This window comes from Coffea arabica, chromosome 4e (genome assembly GCF_036785885.1).
Source record: "Coffea arabica cultivar ET-39 chromosome 4e, Coffea Arabica ET-39 HiFi, whole genome shotgun sequence".
NCBI classification, from domain to species: domain Eukaryota; kingdom Viridiplantae; phylum Streptophyta; class Magnoliopsida; order Gentianales; family Rubiaceae; genus Coffea; species Coffea arabica.
The window spans coordinates 2,510,393-2,534,897 of NC_092317.1; the positions used below are offsets into that span (position 1 = coordinate 2,510,393).

General features: G+C 38.6%; 5 protein-coding genes across 5 annotated transcripts; 3 read left to right on the forward strand and 2 right to left on the reverse strand.

The window, feature by feature from the left end:
• Nucleotides 1–80: 80 nt before the first annotated feature.
• LOC113742370 (kinesin-like protein KIN-13B) lies at nucleotides 81–6,373 on the reverse strand. Its single transcript, XM_027270208.2, has 12 exons — nucleotides 6,010–6,373; nucleotides 5,709–5,921; nucleotides 4,678–4,872; nucleotides 4,297–4,398; nucleotides 3,599–3,676; nucleotides 3,413–3,494; nucleotides 2,594–2,753; nucleotides 2,204–2,506; nucleotides 1,678–1,896; nucleotides 1,226–1,577; nucleotides 1,070–1,135; nucleotides 81–674 (listed from the first exon to the last, which is right to left on the reverse strand). The coding sequence occupies exons 1-12, from the start codon at nucleotides 6,166–6,168 to the stop codon at nucleotides 498–500; spliced, it is 2,106 nt and encodes a 701-aa protein (XP_027126009.1). The 5' UTR covers nucleotides 6,169–6,373; the 3' UTR covers nucleotides 81–497.
• A 4,388-nt stretch (nucleotides 6,374–10,761) lies between these two features.
• LOC113742681 (pyridoxal 5'-phosphate synthase-like subunit PDX1.2) lies at nucleotides 10,762–12,101 on the forward strand. Its single transcript, XM_027270582.2, has one exon. It carries the CDS (start codon nucleotides 10,951–10,953, stop codon nucleotides 11,878–11,880), a length of 930 nt encoding a protein of 309 aa, XP_027126383.1. The 5' UTR covers nucleotides 10,762–10,950; the 3' UTR covers nucleotides 11,881–12,101.
• A 54-nt stretch (nucleotides 12,102–12,155) lies between these two features.
• On the reverse strand, nucleotides 12,156–14,444 carry LOC113742682 (mitochondrial arginine transporter BAC2-like). The gene is made up of 2 exons (XM_027270583.2): nucleotides 13,905–14,444; nucleotides 12,156–13,092 (listed from the first exon to the last, which is right to left on the reverse strand). Exons 1-2 carry the CDS (start codon nucleotides 14,136–14,138, stop codon nucleotides 12,403–12,405), a joined length of 924 nt encoding a protein of 307 aa, XP_027126384.1. The 5' UTR covers nucleotides 14,139–14,444; the 3' UTR covers nucleotides 12,156–12,402.
• A 3,627-nt stretch (nucleotides 14,445–18,071) lies between these two features.
• LOC113742821 (uncharacterized) lies at nucleotides 18,072–20,159 on the forward strand. Its single transcript, XM_027270816.2, has 2 exons — nucleotides 18,072–19,015; nucleotides 19,615–20,159. The coding sequence occupies exons 1-2, from the start codon at nucleotides 18,398–18,400 to the stop codon at nucleotides 20,017–20,019; spliced, it is 1,023 nt and encodes a 340-aa protein (XP_027126617.1). The 5' UTR covers nucleotides 18,072–18,397; the 3' UTR covers nucleotides 20,020–20,159.
• Nucleotides 20,160–21,070: 911 nt separating this feature from the next.
• On the forward strand, nucleotides 21,071–23,287 carry LOC113741208 (uncharacterized). The gene is made up of 2 exons (XM_027268702.2): nucleotides 21,071–21,490; nucleotides 22,714–23,287. Exons 1-2 carry the CDS (start codon nucleotides 21,212–21,214, stop codon nucleotides 22,900–22,902), a joined length of 468 nt encoding a protein of 155 aa, XP_027124503.1. The 5' UTR covers nucleotides 21,071–21,211; the 3' UTR covers nucleotides 22,903–23,287.
• The last annotated feature ends 1,218 nt before the right edge of the window (nucleotides 23,288–24,505 follow it).

Consider the following 24,505-nt stretch of genomic DNA (forward strand, 5'->3'; position numbering starts at 1 on the left):
CACGTCATCTGATCCTCCCTGTCCAAGGTTTCTGGAGTTTCCAGCCACGAGCGGTATTTGTTAAGGTTGAAAGAGCAAAAAAAAAAAAAGAAAAAGTGTATAAAACAAATAAGCATTCAGAACGTATACAATCGCCTTTCGTGCAAGGCATGAGATTTTCACTTTGTGATATTACAAAGCTGCGAAGCTTTACAATAGCTGCTACATGATTTTTGTATATTTGATAAATAAATCATAATAATCAATAATGACAAATAATGACGAGACCAGCCGAAACTGTAGAGGGAAGTAGAGGATCCAAAATATAGACCCTCCCATCCACTAAAAGAAAAAGCACTTCAGATAAAATGAGCTAGCAATCATCGCGATATAGCTGACGCTCGCAATTTCCACTTAAAAATTTTAATTTGCTCCAAGTCGATCGTAGGAAATTTGCAGAAATCAAAGAGACCATCTGATGCTCACCACAGACTCCCATATGCACCTCCAAACAAGATTTAGCGACCAGCAGACACCAAAACATTATGCTCCTTAAGGCGTCTCTGAAAATGAGCCAAACGATTTTGTAACTGTAGGATACCAGCCGCCTTTTGAGATAGGATTGCATTCAATCTAGAGATGTAATTGTCCAGTTGATTCCCAGGTTGATCCGCCTCAACTAGTAGGTTCATCTCCTGCAGAAAATTTAACAAAGCAACTTGTGAAACAGAAAGCTAGTAATATAACATATGCAGTTTACTTCTTGTTAGTTGTTTGTTATGGAAATGGAGTATTATCTGTCATGCCAAAATAAGACTATTAAATTAATCAAATGTATCAATATTAGTTTGAACTATTATAAGAATAAGATCTCCATCAAGTGTAAAACCAGCAATTGCACATCTCATCTCTATTTTGCAACAGGTTAATTTCATATATCATCTACGAAAATGAACAGCTAATGAGTTCATCAACAGAGAGCAACTGAAATGGTATTTTCTTCTAATCTGAAATTACTGGTACAGGCAGTTTATGATTAAAACCATCGTTTGACTAAGAATGTAGAGCAGATGTTGTAATTATCACAGACCTCTCTAACTATGTCCATTGTCTCCTCTACTTGTCTTCTATGAGCATTAACAAGATCTTCCTCTTCCTGGGAAATGAGATGGCAAGAGAAAATGGAAGCAGAAAGTTAATACACAATTCCCAATGAAAAAGTGTGCAGTAGGACTTGTCTATTTACCTTCAAAAGTGCATTCAAATCATCGTCAGGGTTCGAGTTTTTTGTGTCTGATTTAGGGTGTTCCTTCCACTTCATCTGGCCATTGGCTCTTCTTGATTTATCTTCTAAGCTTGAGAAACTTGATACTTCAACTTTCGCATTCTTCTTCCAGGTAGGTTTCTCTTGCTCATAGAAATCCTCCTCATAGTCATCTTTATCATTTTGTTCAGGCCATGAGTCACCTGTCTCATCTTCATATGTTGATGAAGGGGGTAATCCTGAAGACAGAGATACAGTGGTTGACTCTTTCAGATTTACAGTTGAAGATGCAGGCTCCTTTTTTGATGCACCAGTTTTTGAAAGACTCTTAACCCTGAATCAGAAGAGAAGATTACTTATAAGAGAAGTTGAAGGGAGAAAACAGAGTGGCAGTTTCTCACAGATAGTTAACACTAGCAGAAAATTACAGGTACCTATCTGCATATCTCAATGTATTCAAAGTATGTTCACAGGATCCTGAGCTTGGTGAAATGCACGATATCATAACTGTCCTAGAATTTCCGACAAATGAGTCCCTCAATACTTCAGTCAATTTACTGCCTCTAAAGGGAATATGGACTTGATCATTGTCTAGAGCTCGAATACACTCCTTTAGTGCAAGCAAACTTTTGTTGATTTCTGCTCCTTCCATTCTGCAATCATGGAAAGAAGATGTCCAGTTAAAAACAATCTCAGTTTGCCCCTGTGAAATGCCAAAGGATGGAAAAGGGTTTAGGATGATGCTAAGGAAACCAAGCAACAAAATAACAAAGGAAATCACTTATGTGCAGTTGTGCATAACTAAGGGTATAGGCTGTGGTCCATTCTTGCGACTATGAACTAATGCCATGAGAGTTCATCTGATTCAAATATTTTTTTAATTCAAGAATCCTAGTTTCCAAACCATATAAACATGACACCACCTTAGAATTTTGAGAACTAGATGGGAGAAGTTTATACCTTGTCTGCTTGTCATTATCAGTGGTGTCTGCACCACGTTCACTTCCTGCAAGATCTATGAAGGATAGCTTTCCAATTACTCGAGCAGGTTTGGAATCACTACAATCAGCCGACCTTTTGATAGCAAGCTGAAGTATGGCATGGGATCGGGATGATTCCTCATTTGCACCGGTAGTCCCTGTACTTCTTGTGGCACTTCCTTTTTCAATGAGTTCTTTTATTGTCTCCACATCTGATACTCTGTATTCTTGCAAGCCAACAATGCAAACTTGCTGCTTGCCATCCTCTCTCATGCAAAGTTTTCTGAAGAAAAAGAAGGTTTGTCTTTTCTTAATATAAGAATTCTAATAGCTATATATTTCCAGTATAGAACACTTTCAAACTGCTTACTTTCGCTCATTAAGGAGATCAAAGAGTTTCCCTCCATATATCTCAAAGAAGCTGACAAACAACTGAAAGCCTTGATTCCTGTAAGTGTGATGCATGAGCCTCAAAATATCACGAGATGCTCGGAGGGGTAGTGGTTTCATGGTATAAGTTTTCCCACTTCCTGGAACCGAAAAAGAGGGCCATCAGACGGAATGCTATTGAAGAGCAAAAGGAGCAAATTTGTCATTGTCTTTGTGAAAGACCGAAAGAGAAATTTGTCATTGTTTTTGTGTGAAAACATTAAAGTCCAACATCTAATGCATATCACCCAGCAGGTACAAGTCAAACGAAAGAGGGGAGTTTTTGCTAACTATAGGCCCTGAAGTTAAGCATCTAAATTCCATAAAACTGAAACAAGATCAAAGTTATCAAGATACAACACCAGAGAGTACAACTAACTAGTGCTAATCACCATAGATTGCGAACATCCTTTCACTTTTATAAGTGGTACTTTATGTGCTATATTATACAGTAGTAAACAGCTGGCAAAGCTACGGACTACAAATTTAAATAGTTTAATGCGTTGGTTAGAGGAACACGTATAAAAAGGTAATCAAAGCTTGCAAATAAAACAACTGGAACCCAAGAGGTACTGATCTTCAATTTCTTTGGCAACTGTGGTAAGAAAAGAAATGACGACAATTATGAAACAACTTCAAGAAAAGCAGAAACTAAATAAGAGATTTAGTGACTAAATTTGATATGGAGAAAAATAGCTTGATAAACCAAGGGATCTCAGGAATCAATACAGATGTAACAGACCAAATGCAAGCTTAATACCTGTTTGCCCATAAGCAAAGCAAGTTGCTTTTGTGCGCTGGAATATAATTGGAACAATAGGTTCCACAGTTTCCCGGTAGACCTAAGGAAATGATATGAGGTGGAATTAAAAAGGTGCCACGAGCACCATAAGTACGTTGTGATATATTAATTATTCCCAAGGATCTGTTCAGTTTCTCCCATTACCTCATCATTTGAAACCTCCTCATTCAGCACTGCATCAAAGATAAATTCATGCTTCTCCACATATTCTGTTAGGTCAACCTGCAATATGTTGAGATCTAAACATTTCAACTTGAACATAAATAGTAGGGAGGGAAATGAAGCAAGTTGTATTATATCATTTGCATACAAACATCAGCACAATTAGTGAGTTTGTAAACCAATGCAGCTTAGAGATGTATTGCTGCAGGAGATTAGTGTAAAGAACTGAAGTAGACACATTAAGAAAAATTAATAACAGTACTTGAATTTGGGCTTGTTCTCTCTCTCTTATCATTTTTTTTTTTTTTTGGTGGGGGGGATGAGACAGACAGACAGAGTTATAGAAAAGATTGCCAAATGCACATTGATATGACGAGGCAATTGTGCTTGCTTCTGAATTTTTCATGATACTGTCAACATATCAAACTTAAGAACAAGTTTAACAAGTTAAATACAGACTGACAAAAAACCAGAAGAAGGCAGCCCTCAAAACCAAGTAAAGAAGTCATGAAAGCAAAAAGAATAAGTTCAAAGCATGAACCTGAGATTTAAATTTCTTTTATATGATAACATACCCTCAGAAGTAACTATGATGTCCAGCAAAATGAAAATATACACTATTTCATGCATTTAAACTTGGTTCATGCAAAGCCATCTCAGATAACCATATTGCCACATACCTTGAGTTTGGTCTCATGAACCACAAGAGAGTTGGACTCTGTTTCTATGATATCTTCCTCATTTTTGGCCAACTCCTTCTTGTTTAGAGGTCTCTTGCGCACCTGCAAATAACTAATATGAGCAAATCCGTCGGCAAAGGTCACAGTTAGAACTATGTTCCTCTGCAAATTGGACACCACAGAGAGGGTACAATGATTCAATGTGGGACTGGGGACAAACATTATTACTTGAAATGTAATTAATGTTTTCCAAGTAAATGATGTGACACCATAGAATCTATCAAAATGAAGTTAATTCTACATACTGTAACTTGATATTTTTCCGGTTAAGTGGCAAGAAGATCAATAAGTGACTGACAAGAACATGTTGGAAAAACTTACCACAACTTTGATCTTTGCGACATTGCTAGCCTTCTCCTTATCTACAGTGAAGCTTTTCATAACATTCTCCTCTGGCAAATTCCGGAATTTGTTGGTCTGTTTATTATTTCCAAAATATGACTCGGAGTCATCAAAGCTTCTGCCCCGAGCATAATGATGCATAGAAGAGGCATCATACAGGCCAGGTACTGACAACTATAAAGATTGCAAAAGAAACTGGGATCAACATCAAATCAATCTATACATAACTTTTAACATGCATGGTCTTGCTTTTCAGGTTTCAAACATAACCAAATTCTTGTACGGATATTTTGGCAAGCCAAGTTAGCAGTCTAGCTATAAGGATTGTAAAATCACGTCCATATACCAAACACAGGAGATAGATGTTTCATTTGATGCTTCCAAATTAGATCATGGAATCTTCCCCCGCACAACATTTCTGACCACTAGGTGCTCTAAACCAAAACAGTCTTTTTGTGTAATACATTTGAGCAAAAATAAATAAACAAATTTTCCAGCAAGTGGTTGATCTACCTATCACTATCAAGTGAATAGTAAGACTGAGTGATCAAATAAGTATGTATATATGATAACTTGACGCCCAGAGGTACATTTGAGGGACATATATGATAACACGATGCCCAGAGATACAGAGAAAGATAACAGAAAATGCAGCTTGATCAATCTTCCCATCCTTCCACTAAAATAAGCAACATGAATCAAAAACCAGCACATTGTACATAACAAGTGAACTTTCAGAGGAAAGTTGGCATGCTAAATTAGTAGTTTAAGTGCCATAATTTCCTCTAGAATTTTCTCAAACAACTCTACCAAGGACAAACCAATTATTAGCGCGGAAAATTGAAAATGTTGCAATGGTTAAAATCAATTTCTATTTAACTCTTTGTTACTCTTTTTTTTTTTTTAGTTGCATAAATCTGCTGAAATCAAAACTTTCAAGTATTGCATTCATTAAAAAAGAATAAAATTTGGGCAGATAGGATACTATTTTGCTGCAAAAAGAAATGTACCTCGGGAAGAAGCTCAGTATCAAAAGAATGCAGATCCAAGAGTCCTGGACTGTACTCATTCGGCGAAACTCCATCCTCTTCACCATTCCTCCTCCGCATATTTGCTGCCGGCGGTGTCAACGGCTCCGTAAAGATATCACTTCCCCCACTGAATGTCCTCTGTGGACCCCTATACATTCTCGAGCCCTGATTTCCACCATAATATCCGAAATCCTATTTCCAAAAATCAAAAAGACGCTTCTTTAACTACAATCTCCAAGCACCAGATCTAAAAGTAAAGAGATATCCAGCAGATTAGAACCTGTGACGGAGGCATTGAGTTGTTGGAAGACTGAAGATGTTGCAAACCAGCTGATTGCAGCCATCTGCCATTAGATGAAGCCTCCAGGAAGTTATCGGAGTATTGCCGCTGATGATGCACCGTCGATGCGCCAGATCTTTGCCTTCCTACCGCATTCATTGTCCTTTCTGTCTAAAAACAATGTCGTTTTGCAGCTCCGATCAGGACTTCTTCCAAAGCGCCGGCGATTAAGTGAATAAATTTTTAGAATGTTAATTTTAATTAGTTCAAGCGTATAAAAAGAATTAATGATTTAATGAGATGAATGATGTCAAGTTGCAGAGGAATGTGTGTTGTGTGTGTGTGTGCGCAACTGAGCTTTTTATGCGTGCGTGAGAAAAAGAACTGGAGAAAGATGAAATGAACACCCCGTCGCACTCAGAAGCTTCGCCGTTCAACGGTCGTGATTTCAACGTTTTTTCACTGCAGCAGTAAAAGCTTTTGAAGTTTTTGACTGCCGGTTGATGACAGTTGGACTCGAAGTGTCACGACAGCCGAAGAAAAAAGGTTCAAAAGAACAGTAATTAGTTTAAATTAAATTACACGGACCTCTTTGAAGTTTATCTTTCTTTCTTTTTTTTTTTGAAAACGAGGTTAAACACAATTTTAAGAATTTATTTTTTTGAAAGAGTTGTTCGAAAACTATCTGTGGCACTTTACTAGAAATAATGCATATGAGATTTAGGTATTTAGAGAAAATGTTGTTTAAACATTGTAATTCGAATTTCAAAGTTATCTTATAAGCATAATAAAATGAAGGATTGCTTTTAGAAACACATTTCCTTTCAATTTCAAGTACCACTCATTGAAGTTAAAAAACAGAAAATAGCCCAAATTTGACAAATTCAAATACTTTCAAAAGTTGAATGCGTTAACATATTTTTAACAATAATATATATTAAATAATGATTAGAAGGTGTGGAATTGCTTAAATACTTATTACGAGTGTCTTACTAAATGTTTTGATCATACGAATATTATTTGATTTTTATCTTTTTTTAGTTTAGGGAATGCTGGTGCTCCAATATGCATTTTCCACTAGTTTGCGTAAGATGAGAGGATGATTTGTAAATGGAATAAATAAAAAGAAAATTAATTATAAGATTGTGTTGTTAATTAGGAATTTTTGTTTAAGCTTATGAGATCTTGATTTAAACCTCTCTCCCCTTCCCAATTTCTTAAATTTTACCTCTCTCTAATTGAAAAGCCTATTATAAAAAGATTCTATGATTTTTCCAAGGGAATTAATTATATTGAAAATTGAGAAGGTCTTTGTAAGTCGTAAAGCTGCACAGTTGGCGCAATTCACTTTTTCACCCTTCTAATTTACCTACTAAGGTAAAACTGCCGGTTCATTGGGTAAAATACGGAAGACAATTTGAATTTGAGGGGATTAGCACTTGGGAATAAGGAGGGAGCAATACGTGTGACGGTGAAAGAGCTCAGGTTGGTTTAAATCCGATGACGGCAAAATGGGACCCGCAGCGAACCCAACTCCAGTCCGTCCCACATGGTGGGGCTACGTCGTTTTGTGGATGATTTTGTTCTAATTTCCCTTCTAAGAGCGGTTTGACTAGTTCTCAACCCGCCTTTGACCTATCATTCAAATTTTCGTACTTGGGAGAGCGGCCGTGCTGTCGGACACGTGTAACGGATCCGCATAGGCACCAGTCCTTTGAACGTACGGGATTCAATGGAGTTATACGGACACCAATGCTATCTTTCTTTTTTTTCTTTTTTTTTCCAGTAACACCAACGGAGATACATTCACGTGTTTTGGCATTTTATGGTGTTCAAAGTTCAAGGCTTAAAATGGACATTTGGATATTGGGACAAGAGAAAATATTATGGACTTTGAACAAAGGAAAATATCGTGGACATGGCCGCAGCCTCCCACAGATTTTAAAGGCCCACCAAGTATGTTCTTATATTGTCTCATATCCGTGGAAGGTCTCATTTTGGATATGGCCGAGGGATTAACACGGTAGCACTTTTTTATCGTATAAATATATGTGAGGTAAATAAGTGATTAGATAAACATAAAATGTATTAAGAAAATTATTTTAAAAGTTCAACAATTAAATTATTTGTGGAAAATAAGCAATCCAAACCAAACAAGAGGGGGACGCCTTTTGTACCTTTATTTGAGGCAATGTGGCATTCGATTTTTATGTCGATCGCACATTTCACATAGCATTCTGACTCATTTGCCTTCGGTGTTGCCGGCGACAAAAGGATTAGACGTCCTCCCATGCTACGGTTCCCTGCGTTTCAACCCTAGCACCGCATTCAGTTAGGGAACTGAATGATAATAGCTCCTCCCCATTCCAACGATCAGAGGAAGAGATTTAAATTGAGAGACAATAGCCACATCGAGTGACTTTCCCTTAATACCTTCTTCCGAACTTGCCAACAAAAAAGGTAGATCGGTCTTTATTAAAAAATCAAATGTTAGATAAAAGAGGCGTTTGGGTCAAAATCACCAACTGTCATAGTTCTAATGAGCCGCGCAAGATGATCATAGCTTTTTCGGGCTTTTTATTTGAATGGTTGCTGCTTTGTTGATTTGCCTCTTATAAGAGGAAAAATCTATACTATTAGTTTGTAGATTTCCCTGAGCATCGGGGGAAGGGATAGGTTGAGTAGCTCAGGAAGAAGAAGTGTAAGCGAGATATCTCGAATTTGAACCATTCTATTTATACTAAAAAAAAAATAATATCTCCTAAGCATCCGTTAGGGTTGCTATGAAGTCAAATCAAATTCAAATAGTGCATTACTCAAGTTCAATTTGAGAAAAAGTACTTGGACTCGAGTTCGAGTTTAAGTTTGGCAATCAAATGCTTGTATATGCATGATGCAAGCAGATATACGTGCCTTGTTCCCCGGATATCTTGCAGGAGTACCAAATGCTTCTTGTCCTCTTGGAACCAAATTATTGAATTTCTATGTGCTTGTGTGTCTATATATACATATAAGGAACAAGAATTATTTAAAATAGAAGCAGTAATTGTCGTAGACTAGTGTCTGGTTTGGTAAATGGGCACAAGTATCATGGATCTGTCGCCTCTAATTATACATTAGCGGCCTCCACATGGCAGAAGTTTAGTCAATTGTAGTTCGACATCATCATTTTCTGATTGGGAAATTAGTGGATGGAAATGACAAATTGAGTTAGACGTATTTACTTGGTGTTAATTGCATGAAGTGTAATATAATTACAAATTGATATATTACTTGGTGTAGCTCAATTCTGCTCAGACAGAACAGCACAAGTACTCACAGCACAATCTATCCAATCATCTTGCAAATCTACATGGTGTTCACAAAAATGAGATGGAACGATAGAATCAAATAAGGTTAACTGTCCAGCACGGTTCGTACCCTAGTCCCCTATTCTTTTACTTTACTCAAATAAGTTAAGAGTGCAGTAATGATCCAAAAAAAAAAAAAAAGGTTAAAAGACTGTAGTAATGGCAAGTGATATTACTGGTACTTCAAATTGAGCCTCTTAACCTTCTAACATTGCCTTTGAAGTCCTCACTGTGGTTCCATACAACTTTCAGTCGCACCATCTCCATCTCACCGAGAAACTACAGTACCATATATTATCCTTCACCAACTAAAGCCACACTAACTGTACCGAGTCACCTACATTTTTGCTGGATTGAAATGTGAACTTTGCATATATTTTTATAAATGAGAAAGAAGATACAGCGACAAAAATGAATTCAAGACCCCCAAGGCCGAATTCTAGACACCTCTGAATTAATAATTGGGCCATGAGAGACTTTTTTAAGTTTTCGAAAATAAAAAGCCCGCTGATAGCCCTTTAGGCTTTAGGGACCGAGTCAAGCTGAACAGTGTCTCCTTTCCACCATTGACTGGCGGATTCCAGGACATGTCCAAGTAGAATTCTACGGGTTGGGTAGTTGGGTGACGGTTGACTGTCCAGCACGGTTCGGAGAGCACGATGGCCCCTCAAAAGGGATAAAAAGTTTTTGAAGGGATGCAAGAGGCAAGTAAAATATTTTTGTAAGTGTTTGAAAAAAATATTTTTAATTGAAGAATTATAAAAATAGTGCAAGTAATATAATTATTTTATATAATATGTAATAAAAAGTGTATTATATAGAGATATATACAATTGAAAGTAAAAACAAACCGTTAGAGAGAGATAGTTTTGATGGAGTAACATTTGTGTATCAGTTGATAATAGAGATAAAGATTAATAAATGATAGAAATAAGGGTAAATTTAAAAATAAATAAAATCAATACAAATTAACTAACTACATAGATTTTATTATCGTAAAGATATCTGATGATAAGATCAATATTTGCAATTTGTATATACTCAAAATGTGCAAAATAATTGGTATTATTGGGAAAAATACACCTTGTGGGCGTGAAAATTTGGAAAAGAAAAGTAGAACTTTTCTAAATAAAAAAATAGTAGAAATTAATAGTTAAAAAATTATTAGAAGTTGAAATAGGAGAAGTTATTAATTATTTATAGTTTGTTTGTTGAGGGTAAACGTAGCACTTCGTTTCCAAAAAAAAAAAAAAAAAAAAAAGCGGAAAAAAAAAACAAGAAAATGTACTATAAAGAAAAAAAAAAAAAAAGGAGAGAGAATATCCCTGGAGTCTGGAGAGATCGGAACTTTCCACAATGTCTAATTTCCTCCCCACGAGTCTCAACACAGAAAGCTGCCAGAACCTTCGCGAACCATTCTCCACTCCACCGCCCCAGTCCTGATTTCCCCCAATTTTCTCTTCTTAAGCTCTTCGCTCCTCTATACCCTTTCTTTCATATTTTGCGTCCTAAAACTAATAGCGTACAGCTTCTACTCAGCGCGACATCTTGATCTTATTTCATTCAGGCATTTTTACAAACGCTTGCAGCGATGGCTGACGATGGTGCCGTTACGGTCTACGGCGGCAGTGCGATTACTGACGCTACTGCCGCCAAGAAGAACCCATTCTCCATCAAAGTTGGGATGGTCCAAATGCTGCGAGGCGGAGCAATTGTGGAGGTTTCATCCATGGATCAAGCCAAGATCGCCGAGTCCGCCGGCGCTTGTTGCGTCCTCGTCTCCGAACCCAACACATCCGGCATTTCTCGCATGCCTGACCCGTCACTCATCAAAGAAATCAAGGGGTCCATCGCAATTCCCATAGTGGCCAGAGCCCGAGTTGGGCATTTCGTCGAGGCCCAAATCCTCGAAGCTGTTGGAGTTGATTACATCGACGAAAGCGAGGTTTTAGCCATCGCTGACGAAGATCATTTTATTAACAAGCATAATTTCCGTGCACCTTTCGTGTGTGGCTGCCGAGATCTCGGGGAGGCCTTAAGGAGAGTGAGAGAAGGCGCGGCGCTGATAAGGACCCAGGGAGATTTAAGGGGTTCCGGCAATATTGTTGAGACGGTTGGCAATGTGAGAAAAGTGATGGGGGATATCAGAATCTTGAACAACATGGATGACGATGAAGTTTTCACGTTTTCTAAGAAGATCCAAGCGCCTTACGATATCGTGGCTCAAGCGAAGCAAATGGGGAGGCTGCCGGTGGTGCATTTCGCGGCTGGAGGAATAGTGACCCCTGCAGATGCGGCGCTGATGATGCAATTGGGTTGTGATGGTGTGTTCTTGGGATCAGATGTTTTTAATTGTCCTGATCCTTATAAGAGAGTTCGGGCTATCGTCCAGGCAGTGAGGAACTACAATGATCCAGTTATCTTGGCGGAGGCGAGCAGCGCTTTGGAGGATACATTGGCTGGGCTAAATCTCAGTGAGAACAGAGTTGAACGATTTGGTGGTGGTGGAGGTAGCTATTGATGAGATTTTTTTTGTTGAATAGGGTCGTACTATGGGGGAGTGTCTCCGCTTGGGCTTGTAGGAGCTCATTTGCCGTGTAATGCTGCCTTCAGAGGAAGTTCTTGCGTTTCTGTTGTAAGCCTTTAGTTGATTGCCTCGCGTCTTGGTAGATTTTGACATGTAATAAATAAGTGATGTACTCCATAATCTATATTAATACATATCCTTGACAGTTTTCCTTAGCAGTATGCATACATTCACTTGAGAAGTTTATTTAAACTAGTGCGCAAACTCCATTTGTTGAATTGGTTGATTATCTACAAGATTAATTTAATGTTCAATAGTTCATCATAGAACAATGGTTCTGTGTTGCCAATATTCCTAATAGGTCTCCTGGGGTTAAGACCCTGCTATTGCATTCCTTTGCTTTGCTATCATGCATCAATCTTTAAAAAAAAAAAAAAGGTAAATGTGTTGATTGACTGTCGTAGAGTATTTGTAATAGCGCCATGATGATGAACTTCTACAGCCAGCAGCATTTATCTACAGTGCATTTTCTGCACTGATGGGTGCTGGATCGTTGTTGGTAAATAAGCACCTCAGAGCTGTTTCATAGGCTGTAAAAACGGCTCCATTCACTACAAAGGCTCTGGTAACTGCAGTTCCCAAACCACGCCAGAGTATTCTATATCCTTCTTCCTTAACACTTTGTCTGAAGCAATCAACAATGCCACCGTATTTAGTTGAGGACTGCGCCTGGAGTCTGGTTTTTATGACATCCAAGGGATAGCAAGATATCCAGCTAGCAACTCCAGCAAGGCCACCTGCAACGAGCATGGTCCTGAAGGTCTCCTGGCCATTTTTTCTGCAACCAGGGTGAAGCTGCTCTCTCATATACTCGTATGTCCAGAAGTAGAAGCCATAGGCTGGTGCATCTCTAAGAACAGTGATGGTTAAACCACGGTACATTCCCCTGAGACCTTCGTTTCTGAATATGCTTCTTGCTACGTCCAGCGGACCACTGTGAATGCTTGAATATTTGTTGCCAGTGATATTCCTCTGCAGTTGCAGTCGGATTTTAACCAACTCTACGGGGCTGAGCATCAGACTCTGTATAGCTCCAGTTCCAACTCCCCCAAGAGCAACTCCTTTGTAGGAGGGTGGGTCTGTAGTAGGAACATCTTTGTCGAATGCTCGGGAGAGTATAGCATATATCTGGAAGACCATAGCATTCTGCAGGAGGCAAAGAACCCAGTCATTAAGGCTAGAAAGGAAATTGCATGTCCTAACTACTCTCTTAACTTTCTCCTCATATTTTCGTCATGGTGAATGTATCATTCTTATCTCCTGGATTTATTTTATTGATTTTGGTTGCCATTTTGCTTCTTTTGGGTCAAAGGAGCGGACGTAGTTGGGCAAAAAGAAGACTTTAGTTAATGGGCAGCGACATTTCTCAAGGCCACCATCAGAATAAAAGTTATGTTTACAGACAATAATGCCAAATCTTTATCCTTGTCATCAGCAATTCGCCTGTATTAGTATACCATAGTTTTTGTTCCGTAAAAGCAAAAAACTCCTTCGGAGACTCCTTTTTCATTTTTGGTAGGTTGAGACTTAAGGCTTCACTGTAGATTTTAGCAGACTACGCAAACAACAACCGGTTGTTTAAAGGTATCATGATAATCTCTGATTTGAAACTATATACACTTTTACTCGTTAAACAAGACATTCCTAATTTACTTTTGGAAAAATTAAAACTTGATAGTCTTAAAACTAAAACTGCAGGATAATTAAACAAGCATGATTGATGGAATTTTTATCCCCTCTCGAATAATAATATCTAAGCTAAGAGACCTTACCAACCCAAAAAAATAAGAGATAAGCAGTCCAATCCAACAGAAAGGCAATAACTGTACTACCCATTATCTATCATTTCATAGACCCGCAGACCAGAATCTGTGACCAGGGAATCAACAGATATGAGTCATGGGCAAACATGTTTTGTTATTTCGTTAATACGAAATAGAGAAGAGGAGTATGGTTACCTGGAAAGTGACAGAGGCGAGGGGAGCAGCCATGCCTCTGTAGAGGGCAAGGGGTCCTTCTCTAGAGACAACATGGCGGAGGATGTTGAAGGCGGAGCCTTTGCTGGAATGCTGCTGCCGGATTCTGAGCGTATCAAGCGGATACCCGGCTATAATCCCAGCTACTCCTCCAAATCCTCCTGCCACGAATTCCCTTCCCCAACTGCCCGCGAGAAACTCTGGCCAGAAATCCATCTACCTAGCTACTCCCACTCTCATTCCACAACACGACTATATATCGGGAGGACTAACAAAAATCTAATCTTACCAGGTAGTCTTTTCCTGATACGGTATGTAATCTTCCTTGCACTTATCTTTTCTTCTCCTTATATGGTCGGACGCAATATCCTTTGGCCTTGCTTTCTGTTGGGACACGATCACTTTTAGCAAATCCTCTTACTTGTTCCTTTACCTCCTCTATCAATATTCAATACACGATTCAGCGCAAAATCTCAAGAAAGGATACTACTTATTTTGAGTATATTAAGCGTATCCAAGAATATCTAGAGAGGGAGGCCCTCTTTTAAATCTAAGAAATGAATGGATTGTCCGGCGTCAAAACAGATAATAATAATAACAAGTACCACCACTATTTTGTTTTCCGATGAGAGCTGTCACGGATTTTGGTTTATATTTCTTGGTTATCTCTCCCTCAAAAAATCTAAAATTATGGTCATCTGCGTTTAGAATCCTCTCTACGCACCTCTTGTTCTCGCAAGAAGGTAGACAAAGTAGGCGTCACACTCCGCATTTTCCATTCCCTATAAAGGGTCCGAAACACAGGCCACCCCAAGCTATTTTATTTTGTTGGGACTTTCCTGCGAAAAAGAAGAAAATGCCAACCATCTCATCTCTTCCTAGACGCTGCCACGTGGACCAGCACACGCAATTCAGCTGAATGAAACTGTACAGGTTGCCGTAGTGGCTAGTGGGCTCTCCTTTGGTCAGTCGTTTTGTGGCTGGTGTCAGAGTTGAATTTGTTTTTTCTTCCTTTTTTTTAAATATGGGAATGTCCCCAAAATTGCTTTTTGCCAATGAAATGGGCAGAGCGGCAGAGTGAGTACGGTGTGACAGCTGACTATGAATCAATCATGCATCTGATCCAATTGGATTCATCTTCCCCATTTCCCATTTCCCATTTCCCATTTCCTCAGCCGTCGACTGGTTGTGGCACGTGAGTAGGATTCCCTTCCCGTCACAGTAGTATCTATCTTATGAAAAGGAGGCGCATCTGTTTCTTTACGGTGTAAATTCAACAATTAATTCATGATGGGATGGATGATACTACAAACATATGGGAACATAGTTACAGGAATCCTCGTGCAACATATTAAGTAGAATCTGCACGTTTTATCATAGCAGTAGTATGATGATTTTGGAATTGGGTGATGACTAAAATGATGTCCCTCTACTATAGTTGCAAACGAGTAGAATCGAGTCGTGTTTTGGCCTAATCGAGTCGAGTCTTGACATTATTTTAGTGAACTCGAACTTGAGTTCGACGAGCCGACAATTTCAAACTCGAGCTCGAACTCGATTTGATTCGAGTGAACTCGAGATCGAAAAAAATAAAAAATAATTATTTTTATTTTTTAAAAAATAAACAAAATAATATTTTTTTCTTAATAAATAATAAAATATTAAGAATATATATGTAATTTTACTATTAAAATAAGAAATATATATATACTTAAAATAAAAAATAAAAAAATATATATATATATTCGAGCTCGCGACGAGCTTAATATCTTGAACTCGAGTCGAACTTGACTCAAACCGCGCTCGAGCGGCTTGGTTCTTTTGCAGCCCTACCCTCTACTTTACTTGCTTTGCTCTTCAAACTCTGGCCCCAAGTCATCTTTGTGCAAGTGCGCATTTATTGACATTTGAGTTTGGGATACAATTTGGGATAACTTAACCAAACATAACAGACAACTCCCTGCAGAGGAGTTGGCCATCACATTAGATTTTTTCTAAATACATACGTGGGTGTGGTACACCGTTTTGTTTGATGGTGGTTCAATCTCCATTAGATTCTTCCGACTCACCTCCTAGAGTAGGCACCCTCCAGTAGGAGTAAAAATAGGTTAGGTTAGACTAGATATACCGTTACATAAAAAAAAAAAAAAAAAAGTCATGCTCTGTAGTGTTCTCTTCTGATTCAACATCCACAGAGAAAAAGTGTATATGCTAATAGAAAATTTTATGTGACCTTATTGAAATGATGAAGTCATGGATTCCACCCAGGTTTATAAATCTATTTTCGTGTGTCTAAAACTTTTCCTTTCATTATGGGAAACTTGGACGAAGTTTGTTTTATTTTGGACGCAGAATACATTATTATGGAAAGCTTGGATGCGGAATAGTGTTTTGTAACCTCTTGATATCCGAGAAGCCAAAGTAGAAAATGCATACGATAAAAATTTTGAACTCAATTTTTAGCTTTTAATTATTAGAATCATCTAACTTAAAAAGCAAAAGAAAAAAAAAGAAATAGAAAAAGAATAATATTTCGCTTGTATCATAAATACATTTTTCAACTCATCTTTTTATCTCACATACATCATATCACAAAAATTGCTATAGTAATTATTTCAAATAACACTCTATCCAAACAAAATATTTAAGGGATGGAACTTAACTTTTTGGTGATTTATGGGTGAGAGTGCTTAAGAACTGGGCTTTAATGCCTGTGTAAAGAAATGTTGGTCCTAGTGAAGAGCCCATTGGGGAGCGTTAGAGCCTTAGGGATTCCACGGTACTAGGGAAAACTGGACCACCAAGCCCAGTAAAAAGGATTAAGAAGTATTTGGCAAACTGAAACAGAGACACAAAAGTGACTCGGTCTTGATTGGGCTTGTTGCACGTCTAATCCCGACCATTGAAGGGATATTGCAAGTGCCCCAACCTTAACCCAAAAAATAACAAAATGGTAACAAAGTGCATAACTATTTTACAAGAACCCCTTCATTTTTTTTTTCGGGATTAATCTTAATAGACAAGTAGATTTAGATTCACGTCACATATATAAAATTTTAATTTTAAATTCCAAATATGATCCATTCAAGCTCGACAACATATATCAATGTATAGAATATTAATATTTTTCTCTGTCTTAACAAACCTATTATTGTTTTCTCTGGTAGCTCGAACATTCAATTTTACTTCAGCATTCACGTAATTTCACAGCACTGGCAAGTTTGATTAGTAGGGGCAAAACTCCATACGAATCGAGTAGATGCCCAAAAATATAAGAATTGGGATGCAATCATTGAAGTATCTCCACGTACAGGATTGCGGAGCATTTAATAATAACTGTTGAAACAATTCTGACAGGGCAAACAAATTTCGCATCCTCTTCTTTAACAGTAATCCCTGGGGAAAAAAAATTACAAATGGTTGGTGAATTCCAACATCTTGGCCCCATTGAAGCTTCAGCCACAGCCCACAAGTGAACATTTTAACCTTTTTTTTAACCTTAAGGTACCACTTATGAATGCGATAGCCCGTTTCCCTACTCTTTTTCCAGAACATTTGCATTTGGAATAAAATACCAGAAAAGATAACTTCAAGCCCTTTTCTTTTCCTTTCCTTTTTTTTTTTTTTTTGGGTTACAAAGGAGGGGCCTTAAACTTACAGCAGGAATTAATGATATCTGCTGTCTAAGCTCTAGTGGAGGGGCTTGCTTCCAAATGGGTTTTGACTAAGCTGGAGTTGAATATGAAATCATGTGAAGTCTCTGTGTTGAGGAGTTCTGAAAAGAGAAATCATCTATTATCGGAAATGAATTGCTCCTAGATTATTCTTTATTGAAAGTGATTTTAGTAATCATTTAAAAGACTACTAGTTATATTTAAAAAAAAAAAGAGAGAGATTTTGAGCTTTAATCTTCTTAGAGATTAATTCATTAGGGATTTCATAGTACCCCTAGTATAGTAGGACTTATGGAGGAGGAGGAGGAGGAGAAAAGGAAAGGTGAAAAGACAAGGCCACGTGAGTGACCACCAGAGGTAGTGGTGGATGTCTTGGTTGGCTTCATATCAACGCTAACAGCCAAAATTCCCAAACCCACACCGAGCAATGAAAGAAGCGCACAAAACTTGCAACACATACGAAAAGATAACACTACCATAAAGTGTAACCAAAAGTTAGATTACTATCATTGACTCATTTGACAAAAGTAAAGCATTTTTGGCTTTCCCACTAATATCAATATGCTGCTACAATCCCCTCCTTTTCAATTACTATTTGGGCCACCAATTTTCATCTTTTTTTCTCCCTCTAAATGCTAGTGGCTCTCTATTATGCCGATCCTCTTCTTTTTGCCATCCTTGTTGCATTATTGTTTTAACTTCTTGAGGTCTTATTGCATGTTAGCAGCTTAAAGTCGCAGGTGAAAATTGCTAGTAGTATAGCAGCAGCAGCAGCAGGAGTAGTAGTAGTAGTGAGGAGAGATGGACAGGGAAGCTAACAGCCAAGAGAAGCCATCTCTCCTCTCTACCACTACTAGCAGCAACAACAACAGAGAGGATCATCACTCCCCCAGAAAACCCCAAGTAGTTAGCAGCAATACTGGTGGTGGAAATAGTGACAGATTAAAGAGGGATGAATGGAGCGAAGGGGCTGTTTCTAGTCTTCTTGAAGCATATGAAGCCAAATGGATACTTAGGAACCGTGCCAAACTCAAGGGACAAGACTGGGAAGATGTTGCCAAACATGTGTCCGCTCGGGCTAATTCGACCAAGTCACCCAAAACTCAAACGCAGTGCAAGAACAAGATCGAGTCCATGAAGAAAAGGTATAGGTCGGAGTCTGCCACCGCTGATGCCTCCTCCTGGCCTCTTTATCCTCGCCTTGATCTCCTCCTGCGCGGAAATGCTCCTTCCCAGCCTCCTCAGCTTCCTCCGCCTCCTCAACTGCCTCCACCACCTCCTCCTCCTCCTGTTGCTTCCAACCCTCATCTCCTCTTGCTTGAGCAACCCCAGCATCCACCACCTCCTCCACCAGCTCTAGCTCACGCAAATTGCCCGCAAAACTCCCATGATTCCAATGGTTTTGATCGAGTTGCCAAGGTGAGTGTGGATCATGATATTATTATATTCCTCTCTTCCTACATATCGCGTGCACAGAGCAGCGGGTTCTAATCGTCAACTTCGTATAAATTGATGTCTCAAACGACTAAGACTAGCAATTATTATTATTACATATGAAGAAGCATGGAACGTCAAAAACTTTGCAGAAAGAAATTAATGTCAAGCAGAGCTATTAGCTGCTGACACAAAATAAATATAAAACAATAATACTTGGAGATGTAGTAAATCTCTTAATTAAACTCCTGATTAATATAGTAATTGTGTAGTTAAAGTCAAGGCTAGGGAGATACAAGGCCTTTGTAAAAGGTCCTATGCCACGTAGAACCTTTTTATTCTTTTCTCGAGGAAATGCAACGCAGAACTTTAATGGTAACACCTTCATCACTACAAACGAACATATGCTAATGGTAAAAGTTCCTGAATTAAGCGTAGTACTAGTAGCTTGTTCATGGATTTCAGGAGCGAGCAAAGGTAAAAGTTCCATTTTCACAAGTTTTCTAGGCACGTTAGTCGTTGTACGCAGTTTTGCAGTGTATTCATGTATTTGTACATATAATAGTTATAAAATATACCTGCAGGAAGACGGGGTTGGTCCAAAATTGTCTGATCAAGAATCTGACAAGAATGCCACGGACACCGACAGCAGCACGCCGGCCATGTACAGTGACAAGGAGAAGCTGAAGTCGAAAAATATAAAGACGAGAATAGAGAAAAAGAAGCAGAGGAGGGAAAGTTGTGCGATTGCAGAGAGCATTAGGCTGTTAGCGGAGGTGGTAGTGAGGTCAGAGCAAGCACGGATGGATACGATGAGGGAGTTGGAGAGGATGAGGGCTGAATCCGAGGCCAAGAGGGGAGAAATGGACCTCAAGAGGACTGAAATCATTGCCAACACTCAATTGGAGATTGCTAAGATCTTCGCAGCTGGGAATGGGAATGGCAATGGCAAGGGAGTGGATTCTTCTTTGAGAATTGGTAGGAGTTGAGAGTGCATTCTCGAAAAGTTGAAATTGACTTTTGGGAGGAAAGAATTGCAAATGCCAAAATTTTGACAGGCATATAATGACATTATTGTAACCTTTCTTCTTCCACTGCCAAATAGGGAAAACAAAACATTAGTGTTCAATTTTTTTTTTCTTTTTAAGTTGCAAACAATATCATATTAAGTAGTTAAACTAAAGTTCTCCCCAAATGTGAATGAGGATTTTATCCAGAATTTAGCAAGACTTTCAAAGCTTTCAAGTTCTACGAACGAAATACTACTTATCATGCAAGAAATAATTGGTTAGGTTGCTGCTCAATTTTCTACGAGACACGTCAAGTAATTGATCATGATCAACATAAAATTTCTCCACCAATGATGACGGAATTTAATAGCTAGTTTGTGAGTTTAGGATAGAAAGAAAGGATGAGAAAACTTATTAAATTATGAGAGAAAAGAAGATAAGAGAAGGAATTCTAATGTTGTTAGGAAGTTTTGGAAAGAAATGAAATGATTTTGAATATATAAGCCAATACAAAATCATGCCATTGCCATTTAAGGACAAGATGGGTATTTAAAAGTGTTAGTAGGCTTTCAAAAGGTTTCTCTCGTTTTCTACCCGAATTTGGTCGGAAAAGTTTTTTAAACTGTAGCACAAGTTTTATTCTTCTAAATCCGTTCCCTTCCTTTCTTTTTTATTTCATGAAAATCTCACAAACACACGATAAGTTAACTTTTCCTTCCTTTCTTATCTTTTCTGTTCAAATCCTTCCATCCAAACTAGCCATAAAATACGGGCAGGCCTAGCGTTCAAGACCAATGTCGAAGTTATATTATGGGCTCCAAAGTCATGAAACAGCAATATTATTAACAGAAAAAATAATTAATTAGGCAGACGGCCCATTACCAATGCTAGTACTATTCTGGATTGGGGTCACCGCTGGAGCCCAATTTCAAGCACGTGCAAGTGGAGCACCTAATCTTTCCCATGGCCCATGGCGAAGGCGGTTGGCGTTGGTGTGCGCAGAATCACAGGAAATAAAAAAGAGGCACACAACAGGATTTGGTGGCTGACTCTGGTGAGGAGGAGAAGGAAGCTGCTGCAGCCTGCAAAATAAGAGCAGAAAACTTGCCCCGCCCAAAAAAGAAAAGGAAAGAAAAAAAGCCAAAAAGAAGGGAGGAGGATTTCCATTTATATGGCGTTGTTATCCATATCAACTTCCCTATCTTCATATGCTCCGACGGCTTTGCCGTTGCTGAGCAGCTCAGGTCATTCATCGTCGACATCATCGACGACCTCCGACCAAATAGTGAGCCGTCAGCCACATGTCGTATCTTTCCTTCCGCGGTCGGTTTCAATCTTTAGAAAATGTGGAGGGCTAGGGCATAGTCAGCAGCGGAGGGGCCTACAGGTGGTTCGTATGGCTCCCGAGGAAGAGAAGATGACTCGCCGTTCTCCTCTAGATTTCCCAATTGTAAGTCAAACCTTCGTTTCTTTCTTCTTATGGTCTTCCTGGAATTGCCTGTATCACCTACAAGGATTTCGAAATTTGTGTTAAACTGTTAACATGAATAATGAGGTGTGGAGTTTTTAGGTAAAAAATTTTAGGTTAATTCTGAATGAAGCTGGATTATAGAATGTGATGAAACTTTGTACTGAGATGAGAAAGTGGCAAATTTGGCTTCCGCAGTATTGGATTAGACGAGTAAGGATTAATTTCTATTAGGTAGGTTGATTTTGGTCTTGTTCGTTTGAGTTAGCTGGAGTTGGTTCTCTAGTAGAATTGTATATCTTGAGTGCCAAATATGGAACAGAAGGTGTTGAAGTTACAATTTTTAGGTTTCTCAACTGGCTGGAATAATATCAAAGGCATAATAAACTTTTAGCTAGAGATTGTTATCCTTAGCTTCTCCTGCAGCAGATTGATACCTCCTTCAAGATTGTCACTCTATTAACCCAGAAAAAATTTTTGCTCAAACTGTTAGGCTGCATTTGGATTGAGTAATTTGACAAAGGATCTAAAATCCTCTCAAATCCCTCCAGTTGTTTAGATTAGTTTATAGGTATTCAGATTTGTTACTCACTAATTACTCTAGTGTTTAAAATGTACTTAGATCATTGGTAAATTGTAAGCCCAAATGCCTCTTAAGCAATCCAAACAATTAGAGCAATTTGATAGGTTTCAAATACTTTGTCAAATCCCTTAATCCAAACGAAGCGATAGGGAATTTGTAGTAGTACTGCATTTGGTACATTGTTGATTTCAGCTTATTATTGCTGAATACAAAGATTGACCGATCACGCATCTCACCCTTTTTAAAGCAACTTGACATTCTTCATCTATAAATCTTACGAGTGTTGGAAAATATCCATATGTTGGTCATCTCTTTCTTTTTACTGGATTTAATACTGTCTATATAGTCGATAACCTGTTATAAATATTTTCAAAACTCATTTTCATCCATCCCATCACTTGTTCTTGTTGATGCAAGCTTGTGCATGGGTTGATGTATCCGCAGACTCAGATGTGTGTCTGCCCACTAGGCTGTAGATCACGAGAAAATTTGGTTTCTATATATGGAACTTCAAACCTCTCTCTCCCCCATTTTATCCCCCCCTCTCTCTCTAAAACATGTATTCTGCAGGCCTTTCAGCTAGTAGAAATTTATTTCTCATCTAATTCAAAATTTGTGTTAGGAATGGGAACGGCCAAAGCCTGGACGCAGGCCAGACATCTTTCCCCAATTCAGCCCTATGAAAACTCCGTTGCCACCCCCATTACCAGCTGATCCTCCTGAAGAAGATGAAGAGGAAGAAGAAGAAAAGAAAGAAGAGGAGGAGGAAGATCCAGAGAAAGAGGACGACCCAGAGAAGCAAGATCAATAATTTCAAGTGTTCTGAAGGGAGAATTGCTTTAATGTTTGAATAGGCTTATTTGCAAGGGATGGGCATTTCGTTTGGAGTGTTTTTAAGGGGAGAGATGTTGTAGTTACACTTTGCACGTATCCCATGGTGAATTGAAGGTGAAGGACGTAAATGAACAGGTCTAGCTACTAGCAGATTGTGCTCTTGCAAAGTTTTGGGGTTGCAAAATTAGGGGATGGTGGGGAACTTTTCGCTTCAAACTAATATCTCTCGCTTCAACGACAGAAGGTTGTGCTACTGAACAGCTAGATAGCAAATCTAGTTAAAATGTAATATCAAAACAGTTTTGCTAGTGAACAACTACAGCCACTTCTAATTAATAGCCTGTGCTCTGCTTGTTGACCTATCACCTATGGGCATGCCAAGGATGAAATTTGGCAAGTGTACGTGCCGTTCAAACTTTTCTCGATCAACTTTTTGGGAATGCGTGAACATTGTACATCAGGTTCAGGTTTACAACGTCGTTAAATCTTGATTCCAAAAGAATGAGATTTTACATGAATGAATTTTGTAAAAATAAATTCACGAACCAGAGAAAGCAAACACAACCGTCCAGTGAACAAGAGAAATAAAGCTCTCAAGGCTGGAAGGAATGAAAATGGAAAACAAGCATCCAAATACTTCCCTTCCAGATGGCTTTTGTTTTCATTTTCTCCTTCCAGATGAAGAATTATATGCCGCAACAGCCATTGGAACCAGAATTAAAAGCTACTTTGGTCTAGTTATCCTTCTAGTTAAAAAGCAAACACACCTTCTATGCCACAGCCTTCAGGTGTCAATTTATCCTATCAGTTTCCAACCTGATCTAAACCTATCATTTCCAAACAGATCTAAAGCTATCGTTTTCTTTTTTTTTTACGCAACGATACATTTGTATAACCTACTCTATTCTAATCTAGAGGAGGGGGAGCCTAAGGAGGCTGTGGTGGGGGCTAGTGGGTATACAGACCCAACTAGACCAAGGGAGTGCTATGGCACAACCCTTAGATTTTTTTCGCTGCAGGTGAAGTTTGAACCCTCAACCTACAGCCCAAGGAGTGACTTAAGTCCCTCCCTAGTGGCCACTGAGCCATTGGCCCAGTGGTTTAAAGCTAACGTTTTCCAAACTCATTTTATGAATGTCATTCGCGAAAAGCACCAATACCATCCTAGCACTCCAATGATAGCAGGCTCCGTGAGAAGAGCACCCGCCAAAATAGCCCAAATAATAACAGGATATTCCTTGCCTATCAACTTTAGGAACCGACAGGTAGACTCGTCACAATTACTTCATGGCTGGACTTTCAGGAAGAATCAGTTACTGAGATAAATGCAATGGTCCTTTACCATCAGATTAAACACAACCATGAACTGTGAAGTTCAATACAGTATGAAAACATAAAACCAGAAACAACATACAATTCAACATTAAAACCATGTTAAAGGAAACAGAAACAAATTCTAACACGGCTTATGTATTCCGAAGGGTGCAAATGTTTCACACATTTCACTGAATTTTACATGGAAGAAAGTTGGCATAGAAAACAACAATCATTCCCAGCCATAGAGCAAATGCTTGATGATA